Source organism: Protomyctophum bolini (genome assembly GCF_963924005.1).
Source record: "Protomyctophum bolini genome assembly, chromosome: 1".
NCBI classification, from domain to species: Eukaryota; Metazoa; Chordata; class Actinopteri; order Myctophiformes; family Myctophidae; genus Protomyctophum; species Protomyctophum bolini.
Genome location: NC_137862.1, coordinates 11,975,847 through 12,000,093, shown reverse-complemented (window position 1 = coordinate 12,000,093; position 24,247 = coordinate 11,975,847). Strand labels below are relative to the sequence as shown.

At 42.6% G+C, this 24,247-nt stretch overlaps 1 protein-coding gene across 4 annotated transcripts; it reads right to left on the bottom strand.

Moving 5' to 3' along the window:
* Nucleotides 1–337: 337 nt before the first annotated feature.
* Nucleotides 338–16,009, bottom strand: mapk6 (mitogen-activated protein kinase 6). Of its 4 annotated transcripts, none has more exons than XM_080767710.1 (8): nucleotides 15,752–16,009; nucleotides 10,600–11,487; nucleotides 10,125–10,442; nucleotides 4,630–4,774; nucleotides 3,879–4,043; nucleotides 3,366–3,561; nucleotides 3,080–3,197; nucleotides 338–2,944 (listed from the first exon to the last, which is right to left on the bottom strand). In XM_080767710.1, exons 2-8 carry the CDS (start codon nucleotides 10,834–10,836, stop codon nucleotides 1,793–1,795), a joined length of 2,331 nt encoding a protein of 776 aa, XP_080623836.1. In that variant the 5' UTR covers nucleotides 10,837–11,487; nucleotides 15,752–16,009; the 3' UTR covers nucleotides 338–1,792. The 4 variants fall into 4 exon arrangements, with proteins under 4 accessions (XP_080623836.1, XP_080623835.1, XP_080623834.1 ...); XM_080767709.1 differs by lacking the exon at nucleotides 15,752–16,009 and adding an exon at nucleotides 13,796–14,103; XM_080767708.1 differs by lacking the exon at nucleotides 15,752–16,009 and adding an exon at nucleotides 12,601–12,711.
* Between the last annotated feature and the right edge of the window lie 8,238 nt (nucleotides 16,010–24,247).

The window sequence follows — 24,247 nt, the reverse complement described above, 5'->3', positions numbered from 1 at the left end:
GCAAGTAGACAGGCCTGATATACTGCGGCCAGATGAAGAGCTACATTTAGCTGGTGATTCAGGGATTGTGTCCCTGTTCCTCAGCAGGCACATGTAATTTAGCCTGTCCAGTTAGACATTAAAACTGGGCTGGAGGTTGCAGTGACTGCAGTCATCACATTCCACCTAAGGAGAGGGATCTTATGGCTGTCACTGTGTAATACTAAAATGACCTCCCCATACGCAATAAACTAAACAAACAGAGCACCTCCTGGGGTGAGGCAGCCGGTTTATCCAAAGGCCATCTGAATGCGTCTGGGCCATGAAGTGCACAATAATCCAAGAAAGGAGCCGAGCATACTTAACCCTTTGCCTGTAATTTTATTTGAGATATTCTGTAGAACAGGGGAAGAAAATGATTACCCAAAAAATAAAAATGGAGCCAAATTCAAGGCAAAAACAAATGTCCATAAATGTTCTACATGCTATACCTTAACCTAATGTATCATGCTTGCTTGGAAAAAAAAAAAAAAAAAAAGTATATGAATTTAATAAAAACATACAATTAAAATAAAATTAATGACATACAATATACTTCACCATTAACTTTGTTTTAACTGTACCTTCTCTTGCCTCCATGCATGTGATTTAATAATTAAGACTTTCAGGTGCTTCTTATAACCATAAAGCACTTTTTCCACTTAAAAGAAAAGAAAATGCACCTATAAATAAAAAAAGAATAAAAAAAAGAATGACCGTTCGGACATTTATGGAAAATAGAAAGCTTCAACTTCTTCTAGACCGTTAAAACAATTAATTTTGCACCCTACCATAAACAAATTAACACTTACACTCCCGACACTCCCAACATAGTGCCAAAATGAAAATGGAAATCTGTCCAACCCCTATTTCCAATAATCACATTGAAATAACACATCTTGTTAAAATAAATATCTCATGTTCTGGAAATAAATAATGATTATTGAAACACCTCACTATGTTAAATTCCAAAGTCAGACAGATTAAATTATGTGACCATGTCACTTCATGATATGAGGATGGTTGTGTGCATGCGTGCATGTGTGTGTGTGTGTGTGTGTGCATGTGCGTGTAAAGCACTAGTGCGGCTTTGAGTGTCTCTCGCGGCTGTTACCTTGAGGTAGATAACACATTTACAAAGGTCTACAATAAATGGTTGCTGGCATCATGTGTCAAATAAATTTACAGTATGAAAAGGGTAATTTAGGAAGCCTTCTTTGAATGGAACTAACATAAATAAGACAGACTTTTTATATAATAATAAAAAAAGGTTTGCCTGTGTGTCCCATCCCAGGAAAGGCTGCCGGTTTCAAAGCAATTACACAGCCTACAGCAATGATATCAGTGACAATGCCTCCTAAATCACTCCTAGATCACAGCTCGGTGTCTTCACCCTATCCAGTAAAGCCAAGCCACCTGTCCTATCTGTCCTATCCGTCCATCGATCAAACCATCTTTATAGCTATACCTTTCTACTGCCTCCTTCTCCATTTGTCTACAGTACATACTTGTGTGAATGACATGTCAGTTTAGCGATGTGGGGTGCAGAAACAACGTAACGGCCCGGTGAACAAGGCTCAAAGTGATGATGACCAACACTGTCATCACCCCCTTTAAGATGGTATACAAAAACAATACAAATAATAAATCATTAAAAAGGTAATGTAAATAAAAAGGTATGAAATGATTCAAGTAAAACAATATACCATTATAAAAACAAAAAAGTAAAAACGGAAACAGCCTGTATCTTGCACTGCGAGTTGTTGTTTTTGTTTTAATTCAGATGCTTGAAGATGCTGCTGTACGTTTTGTGGGGGATCTGCGGGGAACATTTGACAGCGGAGGGGTTCAGGGACGCCTGGAAGGATTTCAAGGGTAAATCCTCCGGGCTGTCGAACCCGGGCAGGGCCAGAGAGTCCAGCTGCATGTTGAACATGATCTCTCCGTCCCTGCTGAGGAAGCCCTCGTCCACCTCTCTCTCTTTCCACCCTTCCGAGGGCTCCGCCTCTGGCGTGGCCGCCGTCTCAGACACGACTTCCTCCTTGCGGCTGAACAGACGGTCCAGGTAGCTGGTGTAATTGCTCTCTTTCAGGAGCTGGTCCTCTTTGCCGGTGTCCCAGCACACTTCATCTATCAAGCAGTCGCTCTCGCCGACACTCTCTGTGACTCTCTCCCCGCCGCAGAAGCTCTCCCACGGGTGAGCGGGCTGGACAACGTCACCTCCTACCACTCCTCCGCCCAGCTGGGCCAGGTTCACCAGGCATTTCGTCTCCTTCTCCTGACTTATAGACTTTGAGCTTGAGCGAGGGGCCTCCAGATGGGACACGGAGGAGTTGAGCTCATTGAGGAGGCCCACCTCACCCAGGAGGCCCACCTCACCAAGGAGGCCCACCTCACCCAGGAGGCCCACCGCACCCAGGAGGCCCACCTCCGGGCAGGACTCAGGCTGCAGGCTGAGTTTGATGGTGCCGGCGATGAAAGAATCAAAGTCAAAAGCGTGCGTCTGTTGGCTCTGGGGCTGCGTCAGATGTTTCTCCTGTTCCATGTCCTTCTCCATTAGCCCCTGAGTCTTCTCAGCTTCCTGCAAGGCGATCTGAGCCTTCACCAGGCCGTTCTTCTCACACTTGCTCTTCGCCTTGCGGTCAGCCTTCTCTTTGCTCTGTTGCTCTTTCCAGTTGGAGAGGTCGATGATGAGCTTGGGTTCGTAGTAGTGGTTGACCTCGCTGTCTCCCCAGATGAGGTTGTCCAGGTAGGAGGGTGACACTGCCTTGTAGTTGCACGTGTGGCTGCACTCCAGATCACAATACTTGTTCTCGTGGTGGTCCTCCTGCCAGGACTGCTCCAGCGGGAAGCGATGGGAATACTCAAAGGATGGCTCGTCCAAGAACTTTTCCCGCTCGCCGTCAGCATACTTGCGGGGATCCACCTGTAGGGAGATGCAACAACCTTTAGCCTTTGAAAATAATGAGATATCGTATACACGACAAGAAAATCCTCTCCGGCAAAGGCTAATATACAGGCTAGTGCCAAAACGTAGCTTCTGGGTGGTTAAAACACATACCTGGACCTCCTCTTCATCTGTAACATCTGAGAGAGCCCGCGGGTCGACCTGGCCCTCCTCTGGATCGTGAAAGCTGTGCAGGTTCCAGTCAGCCTCTGACAGCAGGCTGTCATGATACCTGAAACAGAAGGACATTTCTATTTACTCCACAAACCTTTCCTCCTTCTCAACTATGCCAACAAACCATAAAACTGGTTCTACTGTTTGGCTCACTCCCAGTGCAAAGGTAGATTCTGATACATTATATAATGTGTTTTCCTGTCAGCGGGTGTGCACACATGCTTACCTGTCACAGTTGGGGCTGTGGACGTTGTCCATGAGCAGGATGTCATCCACCTCATCCTCAATGTGGAAAGGGTGCAGAGAGATGGGCTCATCCAGGGGGAACGAGTAGTCAGCCATGTAGGGGTGGGCAAGGGCCTCTTCTGCAGTCAGACGGTCCATGGGGTTAAAAGTCAGGATCTTCTCCAAGAAATCCAGGGCTGGAAAGAAAAGGCAGAGAGGGAACAATGAGAGGCATTACTTTGTATTATGAAGAATGTCAATGACTGTGGGTATGCTTGAAGCCTAACTTATACTTGGTCACCAGTTAACTGAGCGGCACATAGCTCGAAAATCGTGCAACATCGCCATGTGACATGGAAATGCAACTTCATGTGGGAATACTCCAGCAATTATAATTGGTAATGCATTTGCTGTTTTAATGAGGCTGCAATTCCCCTTATAATATTTTATGCCCGATACATTGCACATGCAAATACGTATAACTCAGACTTCAGTGTGTGATGTAGCCACCTACCCTGGGGACTAATGTCAGGTATCAGCTTGGCCAGAGGCGTGTGCGGCTGGCTCATGTCGTTGCGAATGAACACGGGTATGACACTGTGCAACTCCTGTCTGTCCTCCTCTCGCAGCACAGGGATGGACTCCAATATCATCCCCATCTGCTCCAACTCATGTGCCCCTAAAAGGAAAAAAGAATACATTTCTAACTGATACTTTCATTTGAATAAACATGAGTGTAGATCATGGGAGGATAAAGTAGCGAGTCTGCTCTTTGCCTTGTGTGCACCTCTAGGCAGTTTCAAAACAAGACCAGCTGGGCTGCTTTTGTTAACGCCTATGCCTTTGCTGACAAGTTGTTCTTAGGACGGAAAGGGTGATGAATCACCCTCACCACAGCCCTATATTCAGTCACCTGTGTTGTTAACCCATTCTGACCGGGCACCCATTTTGGTGTTAGCATCATGTTATGCTTTACCTATTGAAAAATAGCAGATCTACAAGCTCATATCGCGCCACCGAGTGGCGCGATACGAGCTTGTAAGTCTGCTATTTTTGAAAAATTCGAAGAACGACTGACATTTTTAGAATCTGATCTCAGGTCAGAATGGGTTCATCAGACCAGTGTGTGTCCAGTGGAAACCTCGTATGAATCTGATCTCAGGTCAGAATGGGTTAAGTCACCCGATTCACTTTATTTTCTCTTGTTGTGTCTGTCTGAGTGAGTGAGTGAGTGAGGCAGAGTTGAGCTAGTACAAACTACCAACCTGCAAAAAGGGTCTTCCCCGTGAGCATCTCAGCAAAGATGCATCCAGCCGCCCACATGTCGATGGCTTTGGTGTAGTTGTTGGGAGACAGCAGCAAGCGAGGAGATCTGTACCATTTGGTGACCAAACCCTCGGAGAGGTGGCCCTGTGAATACACAATACAGACCCGAGTTGTTCACAATGTGACCCAAGACATTCAAGGAAGATCTTTACTTCCAAAAGGAAAAAAACATAGGACTTACTAAACCCCCAAGTGTTTACATATATAAATAATACTTTTATTACAAAGCCAGTATGTGCATATCCTTCATAGAGACTGGTTCTATCAGTAGACGTACTTTCTAAATGAGAAAATAAGCTTGAAGCTCAAAGTTGGGCAGTTTCCAAATTTTTAGACCACGGTTTATGTCCCCGACTGACACGTGAGACAAGAGCATGGCAGCAGAACGACTCGAGTCATCTCATCTGTTAATTTTATGAATAGCCCCGGGGCAGTCAGTCAACCTGGCACTACATGTGTGTTACAGGCGAATCTATACGTTGATGTAGGACGGGCCGTGCGCCGACAATAGCAAATCTATAAGCTTACAACATATCACGGGCACGAAGCATGGAAGCTTGTAGATCTGCTATTTTCTACACACGTTCCGTGTACGGCGAGGTATAAGTCCAGTTGGAGAGCGAAGCTGTTCTAACATTATTTCATTTTCTAGCGTGATCGCGGAGTTTGCGGTTGACAGTGGCTGATAGGAATATTTTGGCATATCACCCAATGTTAGTAGAAATCCAAAGTGCTATTTGGGGTGTCGCATTACTTGGTTTTAGACCAGTCTCCAGCCATTTATGCCATCATCTGTCTACTGCTTCCGTAAACAATAATCACGTGCACCCAGCGCACCCGTGACACGGGTTGGCCAACGAGACCATCAAGATTTCATAAAACCATATTAAACCGTAAAATCTCAAAAGCTACTCAGTATCAGTTCAGTCACATTGTTATATGGATCTTCCCGTTTTGGCACCTGCCAAGTGTTCAACTCCAAAAACCCATGCCATCTCCTTCTTGACAGCATTGATTTGTCTGTGTTGGTCATGGTCACGTACACAGACCAACCAAGAGACAAAAGCCCAGAGAGAGAGAGATCGAAACAGTGGGTGAGTGATATGAAAGAGGGAGATCAGACACGTGCAGGCCCCGTCAGCAGACTGAGAGGGCAGGATAATCCCCCTCTCTCACACATACACACGAATCAGTGACACCAATCTGCACTTCTAGGCCACTCCACAGTCAGCAACAATATGTAGCCTGTCTGACTACTTTCAGGGACTACAGCGACACACAACACAAAGAAGAATGACCTGTGTGTGGGGTGGGGGGGGGGGGGTGGGGGGTTGGGATTGTCAAATGACACTCTTTGGCCTCACTCTCCTGCTGCTCGTCCAGAGTTTTAAGAGTGGTAAAGGCAACCATTTTGGTCACAGACAGCTCCAGTTTCAGCCCTAATTTAGTCAGCAATACTTTGATGTCAGTCTATACCTGTTCTCAAATCAATTGAATGCGGCACAGTTTGCTCCACGTTGCACTTCCTGGTGCGAACACTGATACTTGAAAATGGATCAACCATTTACAAGTATCAAACTCGTTTCAACATTCAAAACTTCTTTGTTTGTCTTTGAGAGACTATATTCCATAAATTAGGTTCTTTGTATTTTGTCCGTAATAAATATAATAATATGTATGTTCCATTTTAAATCCAGTTGTCCTTTGCCATTTGATGTCGTGTTCCTTAAGCCTAGACTAGAGGATATGTCATATACAGTAGACGCAGTTCGGTAGGCCACACCAAGAAGCAGAGAAAAAGAACCCAGAGCAATGACATAAAATGTATTCTAAGCAACATACGTAAGCAGTTTAAACATGCTGACTGAAGCTGCTTAGACAGGCTCTGCACAACCCTTCTAAGTAACAGTCAGCAAATAGTAAGACATAAGTCATTCAATGCAGTTACATTATATGGCCTATGAAGAAATAAATGGAAGCAGCAAAGTGCAGCATTGCAACAGAAATGTAGCAATTGGGTTCTTCTTTTAAACAACTTCCCGGAATTCCACGTCTGCAAACCTCTGACTCTTGCAGTGAGAATGAGACTTTAAAATCAGATTAAGACCACGGAGGGATTAATTTCTATCAAGTGAAAACTCTAGCAAGGCTTCCACTTACAAGTGGATCCCATTCTCTCCACGCTGAGACAAGATCCCCACATAAAGATAACATCAGCAACAGTCACTTTAATCATCCAGGCTAAATCACCTAGTAAACTGGTCAAATACTCCTAGTTGGGTCTAGCTAGCTACTAGATGCTGAATTCCCCACAGAAACCCAGTGGGTTTATTTATACAAAGCTTTAATCCACCTACATGCACCAGGCATGACACTATATAGGGAGAGATAAAAATAACTAATGCCAATTCCAGAGAATGCTGAACCCGATGCCAGGAATGGAAAGTAGTAAGGAAGCTTCTGTCTGACACTGATGAAGCTTTAATCCTTTTTTCTTCTTGAAGGTCTTTTGAACTTGAATGTCAGCTACAGCCAGGCCAGTGGTATGGATAATTGTGTCATGTGCGCATATGTCATTTGGAGGGTGGTATTGTGTGAGCAGAATGCACGTGTGCACGTGTGAGGTGACTGGGTTCACCAACCCTACCCCCACCTTCTTAACATTACATTTCCACAGGCTGCCATTTCTACCGAACCCCGAGCCACTGTTTATTATACTTAGCAAAAAGCAGGACCAATATCCCATAACCAAACATCTTTGCCATGTTTACATTTAATCTGCTTAAATTCACACTAACTTCCAAATGGGGCGATTCTCTGAATGGTGCTCAAATGCATTCCACCGTGTACAACTGTACATACAACCTGTTACTTCAAAGAAGGCTCTAACCCAGTACATTAGTTTGATTCCTTCCAACGCGGACATTAATCCATGGCCGAGAGACAAACTAGTGAAAACTACAATACATTTTTCATTCAAAATAGAGATTTGGTCAGGCCTCATTAAAACCAGAAGAAATGCAAAGCTACCCTCTAGCCCATGCATGGGCTGCTACTTTCGGGTCATAGAATGACAAAGTAGGGCATAAATTACAGGGAAAGAAAGTTGAAATAAAGAGATATACTGCCTGACAGTATATGCAATGTGCATGTGCCATCTGGAGTGTGGAAATATAGTGGCCCTCTGAATCATCAAAGTTGCCCACCCCTGCTCTAGCCTACATAGCTAAGCTAGCATACTTTTCAGTTTCACCCCGATATGTTTCAGCTAATCCTACAGTAAGTAATTCAAGGCATTCTCCAACAAGCACTAAGCAAGGCTCCCACGGCAGTACAAAAAGCTGTCTGGGAAAAGACAGAAGAAAAAAGCTCGACCACTGCACGTGAATTCCTGTCGTTCTTGACCCTGTGCCACAAAGAAAAAACCTGCCGTGAGGCGTGAGAGTTAACCCACAGAAAACCGCTCAGAATCACATCGACCTTCATAAACACAGGATGAAGCCAAGCAGGAAGAAGTACAGTTATATCCTCAGCAGTGCTCATTTATTCATTTGCAACTCTGAGAGTATACGCCCCCTAGTTAAATTAACACAATTAACACAGTCAGGATATTACTGTATATCCTAAAAAGGTGACTTGTCCGCAACTATATTTACAATGACATAAAAAAGGAACACAGTCATACACATGCTTCATGATCCATATACCAGTAGTTGCCGCACGTTACTGAACCAATGCCAAGGTTAGTTGGCAAAGGGTCCTTCTTTATATAGACACTATGCTTTTCAAATACCACACACCCAGCTGCTCTCACACTCTTCAAGAACTGGAGGAGACCGTTTGTGAAAGGTGTCCTGTCCCCAGTTACTCTGTCATATGCCGAGCCAGCACAAGAATCGAGTGGACATTGTACTCGACTGTCACTGAATGTGTGTTTAAGTGATTATGTGCATTGTGCACAGGTCACTCAGCAGCAGCTCCATTTGGCACCACATTCCACCCTGCACATCCAGGGAAAGACCCCCCCCATTTTCATTACCCACTTATCATAACAAAAATCACACTTGTGTGAAGTGAGAGGCGCTCTAATGTGATACATCACATACCATACTCAGCCAATCAAATCATCACATACCGTGACACACACACACACACAAGGGGCTAGCGCTTCTCAAAAACTGCTTATATAGCAGACAAAAGTCAAGACCTACACATGTCAAGACTAACAATAGGGTACAGGAGTTGCACAGTGTGTGGGTAGGTTTAAAAGTGTAAAATCGACCTTTAAACTTGACATTTTTACACTTTCAGAGTTTAACACTTTACTGTACAGCCCAGCCATTTATTTCTCAACAAAGCTCAACTGTTGCTCTTCATATAGAAGTCAGTATATTTTTCTAGGCCTAGGCTATGAGTCACTGGAACATCAAGTCAGTACTTGAAATGTGTCCAGATTTGAAACAGTGGTTGTGGTAGGCTGAGCTGCTATAAAATAAGAATCCCAGTGAACTCAAGTGTGTGTGTGTGTGAATAGGGTGTTGTGAACTTGTGACAGACTCTAGCTGCAATGCATGAGGCTGTGCCAGTCTGGATGACTCCATCACGTGAGCTCACAGCCGAACTAGCGATGACTAATCTGAGACACGTGAAGGCATCTGAAGCAGTCACCCGCTTCAGTACAAGCAGCTGAAGGAGGGGGAAAAAAGCCTTTCCACTGACGATTCACATAGACATCACACCATATGGCCTTTGAATGGAATCTTCATATCCCTAAGCATACCCATCTTGTAAAGGGGTAGATATAAGGCCATAAACAGGGTACAATTGGCTGAATTGGGTACAAATGATACAGATTCGACCTAGATTGAAGTCTATTTGATTCAAATGTAGGTCTATGTCATGATCTCAGACATCTGGGTTTAACCAGGCCAAGCCTACTTGATAGACAAACAGCCAAAGCTTCTCAAATAAAAAACTATATTCCCTGAAGCATGAAATAAGGGCCTAACTTGCACAGCACCGTCCTTATGCCTAAACTTTTTTACCATTTTTAAAAACATTTAAAATTTGTGAAAAAAGCCAATCTTCTACTTCTACGTTGGCTTGTAGATCGGCTATTTTCACGATTTACAAATGTTTTTTTAAATAATGAAAAGCAATGCCTAGAAGGTTTAGACATAAGGGCCCCAAGTATCCTCCTGTAAAGGGAAACGTGGTTGACTTAACAGTTATTTTTCTGCTGGGAAAGGAAACCACTTCCCCCTTGTTCACTTCCTGCTATGAAATGGCATCACTCAGGGGAGGACCATGTTACTGGGCATTGGGCAATAACGGAAACATGACCAACAGCAAATAACATCTAATAAATAGAAGTTATAATTGCAAATAAATGCACCATGTGGCGCTGGAGTAGTTGACGGAACATTGTTGTTACCTTGTGAGAATAGTGTGGGTCCATAATGCGAGCCAGCCCAAAGTCCCCGATCTTCAGCACCAGGTCCTCTGTGTTGACAAACAGGTTGGCAGGCTTGAGGTCACGGTGCAGCACGTTTGCAGAGTGGATGTACTTGAGGCCTCTGAGAAGCTGATACATAAAGAGCCTTGCATGGCCCTCGGACACGAGGCCTCTCTCTAGCAGCCGGCAGAGATCTGTGTCCATGTATTCCTGCACAATGTAGACTGAGTTGACCTCTGTCAGGGACACCATGTCCTCCATTAACCTGCGGCCGCTGGGGCCCAATGTCTCAAACACCTGGAGGACAAGACACAGAGCCCACAGCATCAAAAGACCTGTTGCCGTGTACTAGATAACATGCAAAAACATTACATGCATTACACATTACCGGTATATACTTTTTTCCCCTTGATATAACTGAACGCGAGACCAGGCCGCGAGGTGTATATCTTACCCTGACAATGTTGTCGTTGTCGAGGCGCCTGATGATCTTGATTTCTCGGAGGGCATGTTTGACACTCTGGGGGTCCGTTAGGACAATCTTCTTCACGGCAACCAGCTTTTCACAGTCCGTGTCAACTGCCGAGAACACCATTCCATTCCCGCCGTATCCCAGAGGTTTCATGTCCATGTAGCGAGGGCCCAGGTCAAAGCCATGGATGTTCATCAATGACTCAAACTTTTCTGCCATGTTGACTGTTGAGTGCCTATCTTTTATACTGAGCTCCTGTGGTCCAAATGTCTCCTGGCTGTTTTCTCTTATGTTGGCTTGGGCCTGTGGTCAAATCCAATATTTAACACTGGTGTGATTCCCCCACGTTATTTTTTTGAAAGCCTAACTTAACCAACCCCTACACTGAAGACTACTGATTTCCCCCTGTCTAGCCCTCACTGTCAAATGCAGTAAAGTAATTTGGGGTCAATGTGCCTTGCCATTTTAAGGGAATACAGTTTTTTTAAGTTAAATTACTTCTCAAATCCTTGATGTGGACTTATTTAATAATTTAACGTCCTTATGTGATTAGTGTTTAAAATAGACAGCAATGGAATGGACTTTGCGGCCAATTAAAATGCACTGAATTTGTCTTACTATAAAAAGCATCTAGTTGCATCTTCACAGTGCAGATACATTCAGTGTATGACTGGTCCTGAGTAACTTCATATTCCTGTTCCAATTGGTCCTCCTTATTTTTTATATCTTATTTTTCTGTCCACCTTATCTTAAGATCTGAAATGAGTCTGGCCTTGAGTCATCAATTAGTATCCTCTCCCTCAATGATCAGGTGGCTCAAGCTCGCCACAGTCGCAATCAAAACTATCCTCCATTTTAATTGGGCATAACCTGGAAGACACAAAGACAATGACAAATTAGGTTTCTGACGCGATTTCATACTCTTTTCAACGAATACACAGAACCACAATGGACACAAGCCCCGAGGCTTTGTGTGTTTTCCTTTTAGCATCATTATCAAATCGTACCGTTGTACCATGTTTGCAAACTGTTGCAAAACAATCAATCAAAAAACGGTTTCAATCGAGCTAGGGTAGTGAAATGTAACCAAAAGTCTCTCTGAGAGACTGAGACTCTCATACAAGACATTATTCTCTCTCTCTAGTCATCACACACATGATGAGCAATGCATATTGACTCAGTTTTCCCCTCTTCAAGGACTGGTTACAACTAAAGTTGGCTGCAACGTAATGAAAGGTGAATAATTTCGTCATCATTATCGGAAATGGAAGTATCGCCTCCCCCGCGTTGATAGTTGCATATTACACTACACCCTGGTCACATAATAAATTAGGGGAAAACGTGTTTATCATTCTTTTCCCGCAAACATTTATCGGTGAAGCTCTGTAACATACGATGTATCTAAACGCCATTTGGCGTCTAGGCTTCTCGCACTACAGTGCTGGTAGATTACCTTGAATCCCTCCATCAACTGTATTGTCTATGATTATCAACTCCTTATACCGTTTGTATGTAGTAGTAACAACAACAACGTTTACAAACCTAATGAAAAGGGATTTGCAATCCTCCCTCTCTTTTTAGTGAAGAGGGCTCGTTTGCCTTGAAATGGAGGCACACACAACCCGTCTACAACCCCCAATAGCTTTAACATCCAGCCATATAAATATGGACACATTAATATGTAATATGTATGTAACTCGCAATAAACTAGCGTCTGTGTATATATTAGTACATATATAGAGAGAGATTATCAGAAGGACATCCAGAGAAGGAGCATAAGGAAACCCCGTGAGATCAGGAACAAAGGAGCCGTTGTGCTAACGCACCAGCGCGGTGACTACGTGGTCGTTCTGCCGTGCCGAACACAAAGCCTACCGCTTCTTCCAAATCCAGTCCAAACCAAAACAACACATTACATTAAAATAATACAGCCATGACACAATTAATACCTTGTCGAATCAAAAGGATAAAGGGACAACTCACGCTTCTCGCCCTACGCATCAAAACGGTTTCATCGAACCAAAGAATGCGGTTTTCACAGTGCGCCTCGCTCCGTCTGCCCAGGAGATGTGTGCGGTCGCCATTCGGGGCAGGGAGCTCTCAGTGTCTACATCTGAGTCTCAGACAACGTTGCCAGGTTTTGCGAGAGAAACAAGCAACTAGGCATATGGAAACCAGCTCCAATGAAGCCACTACAATTTAAATCCAATATTCATCAGCTAAAAAATAAAATACAAAAAATAAACCATATTGTGAAAAAGTTATATTATTAAAATAATAATTATTGATTATTGACAGTTTGCAGAATGGTTACAGTTCAAGGAAAGTAAAAACCATGGATAAAACCAGGAAAAGCACTAATTTATGGGTCCTCCATTTTCAATTCATTAAAACATTGCAAGACATACAAATATAGCCTACATTTCTGTGCAAGAGACAATAATTATAATATGCACAATTAGAAAAAAACGAGACTGTGTAGCCTACAGTACTTTTTTTTTACAGGGGCCAGTTTCGAATTGCAGCCGCACTTTTTGAGAGCGGTTTTGAAAGAGTCGAGGGATTCACATTTCTTAACGGCTGTTGGTAGGGAGTGGAATTATTTCAACGCCTTGTTTTGTAATCATTTATCTGGTATGGGGCAAAAAACATCCTCCTTGACATGAAGCAACTTCTCTTATAATAAGCGGACATGGCAACACTGCATCTGAGCAACTCTCGCGACAGAACGCGATAGGAGGGGAGGGGGCACTTGCAGTGTTTGCGTCAACGCCAAGAAGCCCCAGATCTACAAGCTCACAACGCGTCGCATCTGCGATGCGTTGTGAGCTTGCAGATCGGTTGATCTGCAGTTTCTTTACGCAAGAAGACGGTCAAATCGATTCAAAAAGGAGACAGGCGGGAGGCGACAGATTCAAAATACGCCCTCTTATGAAAAATACTCTAATAATATAACAACGACACTACAGTAGGCCCACCGGAAATAAACGTGGACCCAACACCCAAGTCCCCCCCCCCCCTCCGCACGCATTAAAAATAGATAGAAATTAGGCTGAATAATAACAATTAGAAATAGGCCTACAGCTATTTCTATGAATTTGGAAGGCAAGGCATGCATGCAAACTTGCAAAGAGCACAATATTCTTCTGCAGGTGTTGCTAATATAAATTGGTCTTACCTTCATGATGGATAGATATACGATATATAGAGATTTTTTTTTTCTTCTTTTTCTTCCTCCCTATTTTTTGATGTTTAACGTGTCACAGACATGTTTTGTTGTAGCCTAGCCTATCGTTTGAGGAAAAATCCCTCCGATAGGTCCTTCGTGCGTTTGCGGATTTTGGAAAGATCATCTGTGGATTCCAATCGAGATGCGCAATTTTTCCTCTTTTATTTATCATTAAATGGTGCACGACTGGACGTTTTCCCTCAATTGAAATAATCCTGCAAAACAGCGTTTATCATCTATCTCGATCAAAGGCTCTGCCTTGCTCTGTTTACCGTCCTCCCAGTGGATGGATGATGCTGTGAATGAATGGTGTTTTCAGAAGCAGCCGCAGTAGCCCTAGTCTCTAGATCAGCATCCGCAGACCATGTGAGCGCCCATGTGCCCGAGAATGCAGTAGTACATGATTGGTACTGGCCGGGTCCTCTGATAGGATGAGGACTGCACTGCACGCTACACCTCCACGACTGTCTCGACTCAGTAGAGTGACATTGACATTGCTACTCTGATTCTGCTACTTCAGTGGTCCAATATTTTAAGCTAAAGAAAGATGTGTGCTGCTATTGCCAGTGAATCAGATAGCCTACATTCATTAAACCGTATGTGAGTTTGTCTTTTCTTCCTAATATCACCCCATTGATAAAAACGGGTTAAATGTCCTTGTTAAAGCGGCCTGATCGGTTATTATGATTATTATATTTGGCTGGCTGAGATCCAAAGGGTGACTCGTGGAACATAATCTACAAAGTGTCAGCTGACACTTTTGGCCTATTAAAAAAAAGGGTTACATTTGCATTTGAATATGTTTGTTTGGATGACATCCTAACCTCAACAACTCTTTGTCCTATAGCTTATGTGCATGGAAGTATATGGGTCAAATGTGGTAACCATATATCTTTACCTATCAGAGAAAAGATACTGTGTGTGAGAATGGCCCACTGCTGACAAAATATAGTGTCTGTCTGGCTGTCATGGTTACCTAAGTGTCAGGCTAGGTGCAGCGTGTCACTGTTGTATTGTGGCTTCAATCAGAGAATGATATGCCAGTGTTGGCAGAAGTGTAGGCCTACTACTGTAACTTAATTTGTTGTATATGTCACAAAAATGATCACAGAATAGAGGTTGTTTATACAATTTGATAATACTTCTCGTCATATCTGCTTTAGAACAATTTAATCAAGTTGTCTACTTTACAGTATGATACTTGATTTAGGCTATCGTATCTTCTGAGTGTGACATTTTGACAAATTGGAGAAGAAAGATGAAAGGTCATATCTACAGTATATCCCGTTCACTATAAATATTAGTAATTTGGTCTCAGTATACTTAATTAAGCACTTGGCTCCTCTAACAGGGTAAAATATTCTAGAACTTTGTAAGGCAGCAAAATAACTCCATAACTAAACTAAATTAAAATGCTTTTACTGGAAAACCTATAAGATGACTCGTGTATCAGTGTCTTATGTAGTGAGACATATATCTACAGTATGTTCCTCACGCATGCACAAACACACACACACACACACACACACACACACGCACGCACACGCGCGCGCACACACACACACACACACACACACACACACACACACACACACACACACACACACACACACACACACACACATGCACACCATGTCTTCTCACAGAGCTACATTGTTAAAGTATAGCAACAAAACAAATCCATCCACTCTTACACCTGTAATTGTTTGATTTGACACTAAAGATGATTCTGATCCTGAGATGCAAGTGGTTTCCTTTTCAATTCAATAGATCTTTGCCTGTTAATACTTCCATACAGTCAGAACTCTTATTCACTCTGCAGAAAATTAGTTATGCAGTTATATTATGTAGTTTAGTTATGCAATTATGTAAGGCCAGCAAAGTTAGCTTCTTGGGATTTCTTACCATGGTTGGAATCCTCCAGATGCATGCAGAACAACATTGTACAGCAGTTGTTAGTCCATAAAGTGAATGAATATACATCCAACACTGCTAACCCCACAGCCAGGGGAGAGAGGAGGGTTATTGCGGTTCACCAGTACAGTCCAGTATGAGAGGTAGCCGTATTCTTGTACAGAATAGTATCCTAATATGAACAGTATGTGTATGTGTTATGTGAGACTGAGAGTGTGTGTGTGTGTGTGTGTGTATGTGTGTATTCTCAGAGCCTTGGTGATGTGTTATCCTACTCCACGTGCCTCTGGTTGTGAGGTGGAGCTCCATGGAGAGTTGATATAGGCACAGTCAGAGAAGGGAGGAGACAGTTCTGTGTATGGCCTGGCCTGCCTGTGCCTCTCAGTGTGTCAGACCATTGCAGTCCACTGTCAACACCTCTCCTTCTCTGTGTCGTCGTCGTCGTCCCCCCCGTCCCCCCCATTCTCCCACAAATGTTATTATTCTGCATCCATGTGACTTTGGTTTGCTCAGAGATAGTTTATGATATTATGGTCAATTATGGCGTCAGCTCTGACTTTTATATATGCGCGTGTATGTTGTTCATGGGTCCATTATGTATGCTTTTGTGTCTGCAATAAGGCTTTGAGAGTTCAACTTACATGCTTGTACACTTGAGCTCCTGCATGTGATGTTTTCAGCAGTGTATAGCCTTGAGTATATCTTGCGCATATGTTATTGGGCCTCATACAGGAACAATGAAGCAATGAAAGAACACATTTACACTTATTTTTGTTATTATATCCATGATTAAATTTTATTATTGGCCACTTATTTCCGGGATTCACCAATGCTATCATATTTTATTTGTGTTCTTCTCTTATGCAAAGTAGGTTGTGTAGGGCTTACTTACTTTCACTTATGTAAAAGAAAAAATGTTACATAAGTGAGTTGTGGGCCCCAATGCATGGTAGTCAGTTCCTCTCTTAACTCTACTTATGGTGCCCCTGTGTGTATTAAGTCAATTGAAGGTTTAGCGTTTGTAGCCCTGAATTGAGTAATTATAAACACACAAGATAAAACTTTCTTTGATCGGAAAAGAAAAGAAACCTCAGCAAGGATCACCAAAGAGGACACCCCCTTCCAGGATGGACAGACATTTTAGCTATGTTTCTTTATTTATTTACATCATGTATTGTTCTGAGGCCAGTTGTGTGAGAGTGTGAGTGCATTTGTGTGCTATATGAGATTGTGTGCTTTTGATCTTTTCAATTTAATTCGATATACAGTACTCTTATTGTCCCAGAAGGGAAATTCCCTTTGTAGATATATATTTGTTTATGTTCATTAAATGTAAACATGCACAGAAAACACTTAAGATGACAGCCATAACAAACATGAGATAAAGTCATCGGAACATCATCAGATAACAATCAAAAGAAATATGTTTACTTGTGGCCTTATACGTACGTGTTCAGAAAATGAATGGTGCTGGGGATGGAGGAATTTCTGGTTCTATAATAAACACCCAGATGGAAATGACAGTGTAATGGTGTGGTCAAGGTATTCCATAATGGTGTTGGCCTTTTGAACCGCTTGTTTACAAAATATGTCTGTATTTGTTCTCACATATTCTTTACTTAAGTAGGCTAAAATCATCAATACTGCAATTTAGAAATACTCTGTTACAAGTAAAAGTCCGGAATTCAAAATGTAGTTACTAAAAGTATTGTATCAAAATGTGCTTAAAGTAGCAAAAGTATTGGTTTTGCCCATATCGCCCTATAGCCTATAGCATGGCCAGACTAATATAGAAATTAGTCTGGAAGATTTATTTTCAAGGGACAAACAGATCCCAACGTCAACGCAAAAAAGTCTCACTTTGAATAGTGGGCTCCGATTGGTCACCCACAACTCTGGGGTGAGCGAATTCTAATTCAAACTGAGGAATACCAGACCAATACCTGCCCAGGGATTTCTTTCCTGTGGCAGATTCGTCTGGTGTTCAGGCTAATATCTCCCAGCCCTTAGTTATACATTATTGCCCTTTCTTAAAAAATAAAGAGAGAACATGCAAACTCCACACAGAAAGGCCCTTTCGCCAACCCAGGTATGGGCACTGATGACGCAGATTATTTCCTTTCTATGAGTGAGTGTGGCACTAACCTTAATGGGGGCAGCAGTAGGGAATCCAAATAACTAACATAAGTTAACATAATCAGATCTGTGAAGATGACATGGAGGCATTATGTAACATTCTGTCCCACTGGACATGTGGAAGCTGTGCAGAATAAATTAAGAGTAAAGACTAGACGAGCATGGGCTATTATCGCACCAGTGTTGGTTTCGTGAGCCATTTTGAACTTCACCCGAGCCTATGGCTTCCAAACGCAATTCTCTTGGAGATGGCACACTACTCTGGTATTTCACAGTCCTGTGGGTAGAGAGAAAGTTCTCAGTGGCACATTGTCTTCTGTAATAATAGAAAGTGCTAGATATTTAACCTCCTTGTAAATGTATGGTGCATTTACATAGCGCCCTTTATCCAAAGCACTTTAAAACATAATATGCATTACATTTCCAGATTCACACAACGAAAGCAGAGGAAACCATGCAAGGCACCAACCTGTTCCACCAACCTGTGTCTAATAACGCAGGCCTGCAGAGCCAGGGATCGAACCAGGAACCTTCCGATTCCCATATAGCCGCTCTACCTCCTGAGCAACTGCCTCCCCATTTGAAAATAGGTATCGACTGGGCGGATCTGATATTTAAGGCCAAACTATTCCAGAGCCTGGGGGCAGCCACCGCAAAGGCCCTTAGTTATACAAGAGTAGTACTATACATCACCTCACTGGTATTAACTATACGAATGTGTGCAACGCATGTGAACTAACAGTCCGACATGCGTGTGGGTTTGCTGTTTCATTTCACTGGTTTCCGTTCAATGCAGAAACAACCTCTATCCTTAACGTCAGTTCAGTGCCCTGGCCTTGCTCTCGCATGGCACGCACGCACACACACACACACACACACACACACACACACACAGAGAATTCCCTGAATTTCCCAGTATCTAGTACAGATGTGATGCCCCCGCCCATACCGACAGACTCAGGAGTAGGTGTTGTGGGACAGCATTAACATTCATCAACGCCACTATAGTGACCATGGCTTTTATCTGACACTGGATGATGTAGCAAGTGCTATAGTCTCTTATCTGTGATAAGGGACGGTGTTTGAAGCTCCTGCAGGATACCTGGCTGTAGGGGTGGACATGGAGGAGCATAAACAGACTCATCATTCCTATTTCCTACATGCTAATGCACTAAGCACATGTGAGAGCGACTGTAACCTTCTCCAATTCAAGCTTGGACACTTCTTCAGGGCTCTGAGGGCTGCACACATAAATCACCAAGTGAAATCACATAATCTAAATTTGTATTCGTGGAACACGAGAGAGCACATTCACCTTTTGATTAAGACCTGCATGCTGTTTCATTCCCTTCCGAATATTATATTTTCCTGTTGACTCACAACTTCTCGTGTTAATGGCCTATAGAAAATTATGTTGCTGCATACTATTGACCATCATTTAGTAAATAAAAAGCAGCCTTGTTAATCTTCTGCAAGATTATGCGCAACGTAAAGGTGATTGCTTTTGTATTTTTCATATTTATTATACGCACAACACAAATGCAATTTTTTCAGCTCGTGCAGCATTTTGAATCTGTTTTCTACCAGGAGAGGCTTATTTCAGTATTTCTCTGTTGTGTGTGTGCGTGTGCGTGTGCGTGTACGTGTACGTGTACGTGTACGTGTGCATGTGTGTGTGTGTGTGTGTGTGTGTGTGTGTGTGTGTGTGTGTGTGTGTGTGTGTGTGTGTGTGTGTTCGCGCGTGCACACACACACACACACACACACACACACACACACACACACACACACACACACACACACAGGTTCGCTTGGGCATGTGTGCTTGTCTGGGGGGTATCTAGCCCTTGTGATATAACCTGTGTTGCATGCTCCTTGAGACTTATTTCAGTATACAACATTGATGCATGCTAGATGCATGCTAGATGTAAACAAAGGGTAAGTGCCAATGCATTTCCAATGGAAGTCACATGGTTTGACACATTTGTGTTGTACGGCTTTCGGCTGTGTTTCGACTGCCCCCCATCACCTCATACAACAAAAATGTTGTGTCAAACCATGTGACTCCCATTGGAAATGAATTGCAAGCTTGCATCAGTAAATAAGTCTCATGCATCAGCTATACATCAGTCTGTTGTAAAGGTGTGAGTCAGGCCTTTGAGTTCAGGAAAACCTTTCAGCATTAGCTGTTTGTGTACAGTATTTGTATGTGTAATCCTATTCACCTCGAGTATATTGATACTGAACAACACAATAGTTTTATAGTGTGATAGTACCATTGCGGGTACAAATGTAAAATGTCAAGTTAGGGATCTCAATGACAGTTTGGAGATAAACATTAAAAAAAACAATTCATTCACACCAACATTGTTTTGGGTGGCTTAACTCAGACTTAATCTGTTCTAATTTAAGACCTTTGGCCAGATCTGTCTCAAATAGGCCAGCATGTACTACAATTTAGAAGATTGGGGTTGGAAAACTTATGTCACTGTTTTTCAAAACCCACCATTCTTTTCATTATGTAATTGCTTGGAGAATGGCCTGTGCCCCTTATTAGTGACTGATTATTACACACTTGATGGGAATACTATTTACAATGGGCCACTTGTTGGTGAGCGGAATTTTCCCCGGCATAGAAGGGATCAATAAAATACCTCATGTGATTGTCTAGGTCAGAATAATAATAAAACACAACTTTCTGTGCCATTAGAGGCCGGGATTGTTTCCCAACACCTGGATGACGCACCGCAGCAACGAGGACCATAAAGATAAAAACAGGGTCAAAGTTAGAGGCTGTTAGCTAGAGACCTGTGATTCCCCCCACAATAGTGATGGGGTCAGAGACGTAAACAGGCCAATAAAGTTCTGATAACCAGAGCAAGAACACACTGTCCACAGCCTGCTGGCGGGCCGCGGCGGGCCCAAGGGATGAGAGAGAGAGATGGCACAGTTGGCACTATAAACATATGTTTCCCATGCCAATAAAGCCCCTTAAAATTGTGTCTGTGTGTGTGTGTGTGTGTGCGCGCGTGTGCGTGCGTGCATGCATGCATGCGTGCGTGCGTTGTGCGTGCGTACGTGTGTGTGTGTGTGTGTGTGTGTGTGTGTGTGTGAGAGAGAGGGAGAGAGACATGCAACATAAAACAAATAATGCATGCAGAGAAGAATAAGGACGATACCCTCTACTCCTTTAAAATGATTTAAGTCTACTATACTGCCCTATGCAGCAAAAGTGCAGTGACTATGTTTTTGGACACACTGGCTTATTTCTGTACCCCAAAAGTCGAATTAGCCTTTGTGATTTTGGGTGATAACCAAAACAAGTATCTCAAGAACACATATACAATTGGTGTAATATCACTTATATGCCAATATCTCAATTGGCTAGCGGGTGACTGACCAGTTGAAAACACTTTTACACCCATTTATGTTTCGTAGTTACTGCACTTTAGCTTTGATCAGGGATCCCACACCCCCAATGCACAATCTATGTAAAGCGCTTTGGATAAAAGCACTATATATAAATGTACCATTTACCCCCTAAAAGACACACAGGCACCCTGCTGGATCAGGGAATACAGTTATAATGCTACACCTCTGTACTCTGTTTACATATATTTCCGTGGCAATATCACCTACTGTATACATACTTAATTTTTGTTTGTTTCATTTCATTTCTTTCCTTCGCAACGTACATTTATGTTTTGTATGATACCAAATCCCCATTGAATTGAATTGAGAGAGAGAGCTACATATACAATATCTAATAGTTGGATCTCTCATTAGATCATTGACCTCTGACTTTCTTTTGATTATCTACAAGTTATGTTATTTCCAGCAAACCTATCATAATATTTGGGTTTCAAATACTGTGAGATCAAGGACATCTTTATGTAAGGGGATCACGAGGCCTGAAAATAGTTCATCAGTACTTTCTTTTGGCACCAGCTGTGCTTGTTTAGCGCAATGTTGTTGATGCGCTACACTGTATATGCATTCCTATCAGATATATAATAAAGTACTGCACTTTTTAGGGTATTTACTTTCCAATAGTTTATACTTCTACTCCACTATACGTCTCAGAGGCAAATCTTGTTCTTTTCTCCACTACATTTAATTGAAAATTGTACCTTTTTGATTTAGATTATTATTAAAACCCACTTAACCACTTCAGCCCTATATTTACTTTGGCAATGCGACATGTTGTGAGCTTGTAGATCTGATATTAACCTGTGAAATTCGACATTCTGCATAATGAATTTTGTAGGCTACTTTTACTCAAGTAAATTTTTAATACAGGACTACTTGTACTTCTATATTGTGTTATTGATAATTTTACTTAAGTAACGCCGATGTACATCGGCACATCTGAGATTGATTGGCCCATCCTCCGAGGAGTCGTGTGATGGGCTGAGCAGCGGCACTCGATCCTCATTAATCACAGACTGCCTCGCAATGTCATGCATGGCTGTCGCTGAATTCACACCAGCGGTGTTGTTTCGCTGAGATGCATTCTGTATAGGCTATAGGTTGAACAGCTGTACCGTTCACAAATTCTCAGCTGAAAACATGTCATGTTTTTTCAGTGTTGCAAGCCTTTCTTGGTGTAGTGCTGTGTAAGGTCTAATGCTTTTGTTCATGCCTCGACACTCTGAATATTAAGCATTGAGACAGGTTGCCACTGTGGAGGCAATCAGCAAATATAGCACTGCAGCTTCCTAGTGCCTCTCCTGCCCTCCCTTCCCCTCCTTCCTCCCCATCCCCTTGTGTCTCTGGCGTTGCGGATCAATGCAGCACTAGAACAGAGGAAAAGCACACAGTGTTCAACTCCGTTCACAGAGTGGCAAGGCCCTAATGGGGAGCCTGTCTATCCGGTATGATCAGTCTGATAGTGACTCTGATCAAATATACATGCCTCTAACTCTTGCACAGAAATCACTGCATAAAAGGACTGGTTCTGGTTATAGCAGACCTCTGAGGGTCGCTCACCAGCCAGCCACCCGCTGTGAGGTTGTGTTGGGGATCTTGCATATCTCAAACCAACCGTTCACAATTTGAAAAAGTCAATATAATTACCTTTCCACCCACCACACACACACAATGGAATGGGATTTTCCAGGAAGGTCCATGATAAGCTATTGAATGACTGGTCAGTGTGAGACTAACTTTATCAATCATTTACTACTGTGAGACAGGGTGAATGGAGGCCGAGTGGAAAAAGCCTGGCTGCATGATTCACTGCATCCTCCTGCTTCCATCAGCGGACAGACACTGAACTCCTGTATGGAATGCTACAGCGGTGGTGTGCACACTCTGCTGCTACTAGTGTGTGTGTGTGTGTGTGTGTGTGTGTGTGTGTGTGTGTGTGTGTGTGTGTGTGTGTGTGAGAGTGCACGTGTGCATGTGTGTTTACCCAGCTGTACTCCAGTGCACCTCAGTGTGTGTTGATAGGTCAAGGTAGTATTCTGGGTCAATATAGTTCATGCAGACATATCTTTGTTAATCTCCATTCCAGAGCAAAAATGCTGATTTCCTAACTATGATATGGAGAAGCACGCCTGTCTAGAGTATTAATGATAACTATGATAATAAGCACGCCTGTCTAGAGTATTAATGCGGACCATGAATGAAGCGCTGGAACATTCACACTAATGAGACACATTTGTGGGGGAGACCAACCAAACCAATGCTTGGTGATTGCATAAGATTAGCTTGTTCTATCCCCTGCATGCATGTACTGTACGTCACAGACATCCTTCCTGTAATAAGGACGCAAATCAATGAAGAGGACATGCTTTGTTTGGGCAGTGGGTAAGTGTATTGGATGTGTGTGCTCTATTTACCTACTATAGTAATGAATGGCTGACCCTGGATCATCAGATGAAGCCAGTGACAAAAAGAGGGCAGGGTGGCGAGCTATTTTAAATTTCATGCCACACATTGTCATCTTAATTGCATCTATTTGCAGTATCAAGTATGTATGTAGCATTTGAGCTATGTGAGGTATTTGTTTATGTCAGTATCACTAAAATAAAGGAACCAATAGTATATTAAATGTTATATTGAAATAATGTCTATACTATTGATATACTATGATATGTATTTTATATATTCTTATTCAAGTACAACATTCCACCCAACATACATTGGAATGATCTGATTTCTGATATATGAATATATAAAGATTTGATATATAAAACACACATTTTGTTGGCTGGAATGATCTGATCTCTGATATATGATTATATAAAGATTTGATATATAAAACACACATGGCCACAATAATTACTGTCATATATCATCGTGCACCGTCACTGCAGAGGAAAGCAATGCTACTGTACAGCAAGGTCA